The 8608-nt window shown below is 39.9% G+C and overlaps 1 protein-coding gene across 5 annotated transcripts in view; it reads left to right on the forward strand.

Moving 5' to 3' along the window:
• Window positions 1-2637, forward strand: part of enox2 (ecto-NOX disulfide-thiol exchanger 2) — a 381399-nt gene extending 378762 nt beyond the window's left edge. For all 5 annotated transcript variants that reach the window (XM_049474865.1, XM_049474866.1, XM_049474867.1 and 2 more), the window contains one exon: window positions 1863-2637. In XM_049474865.1, coding sequence (XP_049330822.1) covers window positions 1863-1994 — 132 coding nt within the window. In that variant the 3' untranslated portion in view covers window positions 1995-2637. The remainder of the gene's footprint in view (window positions 1-1862) is intronic.
• Window positions 2638-8608: the final 5971 nt, after the last annotated feature.

Here is an 8608-nt window from a genome sequence, read left to right on the forward strand (position 1 = left end):
ACTGACCAACAGTGTAGTCTGTCCACTGTCTATGTTTATTTGGGTTTACTTCAGTGTTTAAAGGGTAAACTGTACTCATTAACAAATAAATAGCTGAGGAATAACATTTCAAATACAGTAAACCTTACATTACACCATAACCAATCCAGTAGTTTTGCGCATCTCTGTATATTCCATTGGGCCGTGGTTCTCAAAGTGGCATCCAGGGATCCCCAGGTGATAGCAGTATGCAGAATGTAATTTATCTCAAGGTTCTAACAAACAAGGCCATGAAGCTCTAGCCAAGAGACATCTGGTCACAAAGCACCCTGATTAATGAACAGGGATTCTAGACACCAGCAGATTTATTAAAGCTAACAGCCACACATCACTGCAGAAGAGTTTATTTATTAGTCTAGAACAGACCTGAGCATTTTACAGCACAGGGGGCCACACCCGGCCCTTTGATTTTACATACCCGGCCCTTCACAGATCCAACTCAGAAACTGAACCAGACCTAATACTTAATTACTAAGCCAAATAGCCTTAGTACTCAAGTATTAGGTGAATTTAATGCTGGTTATTACTGCAAACACATGAATGATTGTTCACAATTGTTTATAAGAGTGTAGTTAAAATAATAATACAATATTTGTGCGTGCTTCATATTTTTTTCTGTCTAGTTGTAACTTCCAATCTTACCAGTAACAGCTTATCAAAACCATCTAATTAATGCATTTTTGTAAAGTGATACAATTAATATTGAGCCAAATTGAGGTCAATCTGTTGGCCTGGCCCTCGCAAACCATCCCAGTGTATCGTGTGGCCCCTCGGGGAAATGAATTACCCAACCCTTGTCTAGAAGTACTCCTGCTTCCCAAGAAGCTTCCCAAAAGTGTGCCCAATATTTGCTGCTACTGTTAAATGCAACTAACTCTAAGTGATAATTTGTTTGCTCCATTTCATTCTTTTTTACAGAATAATGCCGGATGTGGTTGCTGTACAATGAGTCCGTCTGTATAATCACTGCCGACACAGATGTGCAAATGCACACTCACACAATGCACACTTGTCTTGTCAATAGAGGAGATAGAGGGGTATAAACCCCCCAACATTAAGCTGTGGCACAATGCATCTGTGTTTTCTGCAATAATGGTGCTACATTCAGTATATAACTGAAAAAATATAAGAGACCACTTAACAATGTTGAGTTTCTTTAATTTTACCATATTGAAAACCTCTGAAATTTATTCAAGAGGAAGATGGATGATCTCTATCAAACCAAGCTGAACTGCTTGAATTTGTGCACTAGGAGTGGCATAAAGTTATCTAAAAGCAGTGTGTAAGACTGGTGGAGGAGAACATGCCAAGATGCATGAAAACTATGATTAAAAAAACAGGGTTATTCCACCAAATATTGATTTCTAAACTTTTAAAACTTTATGAATATTTGCATTATTGAGGTCTGAAAGCTCTGCATCTCTTTATTTTAGCCATTTCTCATATACCTATAAATAGCTAAATCAGAGAAACTGATTCAGAAACTGAAGTGGTCTCATATGTTTTTTAAATTTAATGGGCAAGTTAGGATGGGTGGGTTGGTTATCATTCAATATCAGGATGTGACCAGTGCTCTTGTCGTTGAATGCAATTACATTGCAGTGATCCAGAATGTGGTAAAAGGTTTTAGAATACCCTTGTTGAATAAGTACATAGGTGTCCTTGAAAAATTGCCATTTACAGTGTGTTTACAGTAAGATATGATCAAAACCTCCCAACCATGAGGTGCAAAATTACAACAACAAAAAAATCCTAATTCCTACAAACATTATTTTGATATTTGTGTTTTTCTGACTGTTGTTTTTTCTTCCTCTTCTCCCCAGATCAGCACAACGGAGGTGGAGACGCTGCTGGGCCGGCTGCCCTGCACCTTCAGGCAGGAGCTGACGGGCGTTGGAGCCAGTCTGGAGAAGCGCTGGAAGTTTTGCGGCTTTGAGGGCATCAAGACAGCGTAGGAACGGGCTATTGGGCATCACACCCAAGGACTGACATGACCGGAGCACTTGGAAGGACTAAAAAGAAAAGAAGGAAGATGAAGAAGAAGAAGATGGAGGAAAGGAAAGTCCTGCGGACAGCCAAACACCTGCCAGCATTCTTCAGCAGCTCGCCGAGCCCTGGAGAAGTTCATTCAGCTCCAGACAGGGCCTGGCCTCTGAGTGGACGCCTCACAGTGTGTACACACAGGCACATGTTCATGTGGGTTTGTGTCTGAGCGTGTGTGTGGGTGCGTGTGTGTGTGTGTGTGTGTGTGTGGGTGGGTGGGTGTGTATGTATGTGTGTGTGTCAGTGCCATGTGGCTGGACTGGTCCAAGTCACCCATAAACACAGCAGCTGTGACTCACCGTCGCATCGGAGACTCGGATACTCATAGCACAGAACCAGGCTGAGAACTGGGGACTAATCTGTCGACATGGTTTCACGTTTTCCCTCGTTTGACTCCTGATTTTTAAGAAAAGACAAATGAAAATGGATATATTTCTTCTCTGCGTTCTGTATAGGTTGCGATCAGCTGCATAGAACGTTTTTTTTTGTTCATATACTCTGTAAATGTTTGAATAACTTGCTATTTTTAAATAAAAAAGGATAAGGAAAAAAAAATAACGGTGCAATGTGACTTAGGATTTCAGCTCCCATTTCCAATTAATTGCACATGTCCAATCTCTCCTCCTTGGTGGGTCACATTCCTATTCACAGATGACCCATATGTGTCATTACTACGGATGATGCATAGCAATGAATGTACTGTATAGTGTGCATAGCAATGACTTCCTTAGTTATGAATTGTATTTTTAACTCTCTTCATTACATTTATATGGACAGAAATAGAAACAGGTCAAAGAGAAGTGGAAGCTGGTGATTGGTGGAGGTAAGGTGATATAGAATTTGAGTCTCCTAGCAGAACTTGAGTTTGAGTCTGTCAAACTCCAGAAATCAAATATCCCATCCTTCCAGCACTCACTATCAGTCCTCGCCCCAACTTAGATAATTTGCATTGCCTTGCCATAAGCTCTCTGTCGAATGTTCAGCCTCACTCACAAGATAACACCTCACAACCTATATGGGGCTCCAAATCAAAGCCCTAAATAAATTTCTTTCTGGAGAAACAGCCAGTCAGCTTGCTGGTTTGCGGAGCGCGGTGGGAAATGAATGACAGGACGCTGACGATTTTCCCCCGAGAATTTTAAAACGTATCTCTCCCCCCCACTGACGATTTTTACACGTCTCTCTCCCCCCCGCTGATGATTTTAAAACGTATCTGCCCCCCCGCTGATGACTTTAAAACGTATCCCCCCCCCGCTGAGGATTTTTAAACGTATCCGCCCCCCCCCCATGATTTTAAAACTTATTCCAAAACCTCCCCCCCCCCGACGATTTTAAAACGTGTTTCACCACCACACTTACCATCCACCAACCACCACCCCCCTTTGACGATTTTGTAACGTGTTTCACCACCCACCACCCCCCTGACAATTTTAAAACGTGTCTCTCCTTTTGAGGTGGATTAATGTACATTTGTTTTAGAAGAACTCCAAAAGGAACGACCAGTTTACACATGATAAGAAATCTCGGCATTAATGAAAATTGAGATGGGAGTGGCTACTCAATTTCATGCCATCAAACCATCACTTAAACTGCTCAAACTGCTGACTAAATCCCAATTCAGCCTGGATTAGATTGACCTTTAGATGTGGATTAATGTAATGTTATTTTAATTTTAACTCCAAAATTAATGACCAGTTTACACATGATAAGAAATCTCGGTGCAAATGATAAATGAGATGGGAGTAGCTACTCAATTTATGCACTGCCATCCTCCAATAAATGTATGATGTGTAAAGTAAAAGTCTATGGCCTCTATAGACGCCATCATTGGCCCTGGTCTTGTAGCATCTGAATCCTTACAGCTCCTGCCGTGTGTAGAAGACAGGGACTGAGCCAACCCCCTTTAGGCAACTGGACCTGACCGACCTGGTGGTGGTGGTGGGGATGATGTCTTTTGAGGACAAGTGGAAGCTGGTGATTGGTCAAGGTAAGGTGATGTAGAATTAGATTCTACTAGAAGAACTTGTGTGTTTACAATCACACAGAGAAACAGCGTTAAGCATTTGTAAGCAGGCTAGTTGATGCTATTGGCTTATACATACTTTTCTTCCAGTATTCAATCCACTTTTCACCCCTAAATCTCTAGTTACCTAAAATCTAATTACCCCAAATGATACTGCTTCTACCTAATGATGCTTACTGAGTCTTACTTTTGAGGCTGTCCTAGTTCATCCAGTGCTTCCAATACAAGCTGAGAAAGTTCAACGCTTCAGTGTGACCTACGACTTTGAGGTTTCAGTTTTCTTTAACACTTGTATGCAAATCAGTGCAGTGGTTGAGATTTGCAAAATAATTAAAAAACAAGAAGAATCTTGGGTTTTTTTTTCTCTCCAGATGTTGTTTTTCTCTTTCTTCAGCCTCTTTTATCTGACTTATTTAACTCTTTATCTAACTTCCTGCACTTTCACACATTTTCTTAAAGGTAAGGTGATGTAGCGTTTAAGTCTCCTAGCGCAACTTGTGTTGAGTTTATATTTACACAGAGAAACAAGGCTTTAGCATTTGTAAACATGCTAGTTGATGCTATTGGATTAAAAATTGGATTATACGTACTTTTCTTCCAGTATTCAATCCACTTTTTATTTTTTTTACCCCTAAATCTCTAGTTACCTAAAGTCTAATTACCCCAAAAGATACTGCTTCTACCTAATGATGCTTACTGAGCTTTACTTCTCCAAATTTTTTAGGCTGCCCTAGTTTTTCTAGTGCTTCCAATACAAGCTGAGAAAGTGTATTAATGCTTCAATGTGACCTACGACTTCGAGGTTTCAGTTTTCTTAAGATTTGTATGCAAATCATTGCAGTGGTTGAGATTTGCAAAATAAGAATCTTTTTTTTTTTCTCTCCAGATGCTGTTTTTCTCTTCCTTCAGCCTCTTTTATCTGACTTATCTAACTCTTTCCTGCACTTTCGCACACTTTCTTCCTCTGCCTTTTCTTTTCTTCGGTGTTGGAAAAGTCAGCGTAAAAAAAAGGCTGCATGCTTTAGAGCGTCATCTCTCCGGTGCTAATCACTCGGCTGTGTGGAGAGGACCGCTGTGCCTTTTTTTTCACTTCTCTCTCCAAACTCTGACTAATGGGCCTTCTTCCCTTTCATGTGCTTCATTTCTGTGTGCATATTGGGTCGTTTGTAATCGTTTTCGCTCCCTTAGCTTCGACTCGCCAACCTCCCCAAGTGCGCTCGCAAAAATATGTTGTGTAACACTAAGTGTTTTCACACTTTGAAGGAAGGCTCTTATGAAGGCCAATTAACAATGCAAAAGTGGTGTGTGTGTGTGTGTTTTTTTTGCACGCTAACGGGATGCAAAGGCTGCGCGAGGTGTGTCTTCGATGCCGGGACCACAACACTCATCCGGCAGCACAGCCGAGTGTTCCTAATTCGCCTCGGTTGTGCAATTTATGAGAAGTTTTTTTTTTTTTTTTTATAACCGTCTTCCTCCCTTCCTGCCTTGTTGCCGAGGGAAACGAGGCTGATTTGTCCTCGTCAGCCCCCTCCATCTCCGTAGGCTGCATGTATGAAGCCTTACATTCAAATGTCTGTCAGCGGTGGCCTCTAGGATGTGAATTAATAAAAAGTAATGAGCGTCCGCAGAGGAAGATGTTCCACATGCAAATTCCTACCGACGGCCATTCCTTAAACAGATTCTCCACCAGAGATGAGTTCCGTACGAAATGAGCTGAATATGGCTACATTTACATTACAAGTCATATTACTCCGTTCCAATTTACTGCACACGTCCAATCTTTCCGCCTTGCTGGGTCACATTGCCGTTCACAGATGACCCATATGTGTCCTTAGTGTGGGTGATGCATAGCATGCATACTGATGAATTCTAGAGCCATGAATTCTAACCTAACTATCATAACTATTCATCATATGGACAGATGTACTGTATATCTGATGTATTTGTTTGTGCACTCGGATGCTTACCACATGGATGGATGCTCTGTTCAAACCGCTGATTTAACCCAATCCAGACTGGATTAGTTTGACCCTTGGACGTGGATTAATATCATTTTATTTAAGGATATCTCTAAAATGTATGAACAATTTGCACAAGATAGGAAATATCGGCATAAATGATAAATGAGATGGGAGTGGCTACTCAATTTATGCACTGCCATCCTTCAATTAATGGTGTGTATATTTTTGATGTATATTTTTATAGCAGATATATGTAGGCTACAGGTTATGCTTCACAATTATTTGGCTAATGCTTTACAAGTGCCACACTTCTGAGGAGTCCTTTGGCTAGTCTTCAGGATTTAACCAAAATTGACCACAGACTCAAGGTTTCTTTGCCATGAATAATAAAAGTAAATGCATCTTTAAGTGCCTCTATACCTGAGGAAAAAAAATATCCTGTTTCCATAGTATTTGATGGAATGTTTACTATTTACCCATATGTCTATTTGCTTGGGATTAATATAACTTAAGTTTATTTTTTGCTAATTTTACAGAATTTAGTTTTACGCCTAAATCTTAACTGACACAGTAGTAAAAATACTCTGCTAGTATCCTGTTAATTACCCTACCTGCCTAGGTAAATCATATCACTTCTTAACAGAAATTTAGGATATAAGGCTCTGTCCACTTGCTACAAACTTGCTTTTCTTCCTCTAAATCAAAATTTCCTTTTTAGGGTTTTGTGACTTCACTGCGGAGTTGAGCCAAATCATTGATGGTTAAAGGTCGCCCCAGCAAGCCATCCCACAATATCCCAGACAGTGTTAGCTTTACCCCCCAAGCTGGTCTGCAAATGAAGCTGCCGAGAACCAAACACTTCCAACACCCAAACACACTGGTGTGTCATAGTACCCAATTAAGTGCAGCCTCCACCTCCCAGTTTCACATGCAGGTTTCACATGAAGGTTGCAGACAGTTGTAAAGTGCACATGCACATGTATTGTACATGCTCAAACTGCTGATTAAGTCACTGTACAGTTACCCATCATTTTGCTCTTTCTACCAAACCAGTTCCTCTCTTTCCAAAATTAAAAAAAAAATGTTACTGTTTAATTGTACCAACTCTCCTAATACCAAGGTATCACATGAAAAAAACATGAAAAAAAATAAGAGACCACTTAAAAATGATGGGTCTCTTTGATTTTACCAAATTGAAAACCTCAAGAGGAAGATGGATGATCACAAGCCATCAAACCAAGCTATACTGCTTGAATTTTTGCATCAGGAGTGTCATAAAGTTATCCAAAAGCAGTGTGTAAGACTGGTGGAGGAATACAAGCCAAGATGCATAAAACCAGGGTTATTCCACCAAATGATTTCTGAACTCTTACAACTTTATCAGATTTATTATCATTTAGTAACTTTAACATACAAGTGGGTCTACTGCAACCTTCCTCAATTATGCTGAAATCTGTCACACTAGATTTGATATGTAACAAGAGGTACAAATCCAATCCAGTATCATAGATTTTTAGTATAATTCATCTTTGATGCTCTAAGCCTCAAAGAAGCCTGAGAGCATTTCCCCTAAAGCAGCTCTGAGCACTGGAGCACTTGGCTGTGGGTTGGAGCTGCGGTTTTATCCGCAGTGTGAGTTTAGTGTTAGCTTTATGAGCTGTTAGGGTGCCGTCACTCTTTTAGAGCTGGAGGTGTGGAAGGCTTTGTTATCAGTTTGAGTTTTCCCACCGCTCCCACACTAATCAGCACTGTGTGCTGCTCTGACGACCTGTGCCTGCACCACCCTGTTAACCACACCTTATAAGTTAGTACAGGCCGGGAGACTCGGGATGCTGCGGGTCTCTGGGGGATCCTGAGGAATGTGTTGATTGCTAAACTCAAAAAAAAAAAAAAAAAACGCGGGATGACTGTGACGTAAATTCTGAGAAAAATGAGAGAAGACAAATATCACTTAGTTTTTGCTGTTTTTCTGATTTTTTCTGCTCTATTTTAAGAGGAGGTGACAAGGCGTGGTTAACAAGGTTATAAATGTATAGAATCACTCCTGTCTTCTCCAATTCAGTTAGATTTAATTAGTTGTTAGAGTGAATTTATTTTTTTTATTAGTGCTTAGTTTTAGATAGTTGTTATTAATTCTAGTATTAGTTTTAGTTGTTTTTATAGTTTGTGTTTTTTATGAGGTGCAGGATTAATAAAGGTGTTATATAAAAAAAAAACTCAACAAACTCAACATTTGAAAAAACATTTAGTTACTGTGAAAAAAACAACTGTCCCCAAAAACTATGTTTGTCCAAAAGCTTGCAGCTATAAGTGCAAAATATATGTAATATTGCTGCTTAAAACAGCCAATAGAACACACATGAACATGAAACACACATCACATCAGAGAGCTCAATCTCAGAAACCCAATAAACTTTACAGGTTTCACTCATTTTTACCAAAATTATCCACTTAGGAATAAAATAGGAAATGAACACCCTGCACTAGATACAGATACAGCTTTTTACCATATCTGTGCAGAACTAACTATACTGTACCTCAC

Source organism: Astyanax mexicanus, chromosome 2 (genome assembly GCF_023375975.1).
Source record: "Astyanax mexicanus isolate ESR-SI-001 chromosome 2, AstMex3_surface, whole genome shotgun sequence".
In the NCBI taxonomy this organism is placed as follows: Eukaryota; Metazoa; Chordata; class Actinopteri; order Characiformes; family Acestrorhamphidae; genus Astyanax; species Astyanax mexicanus.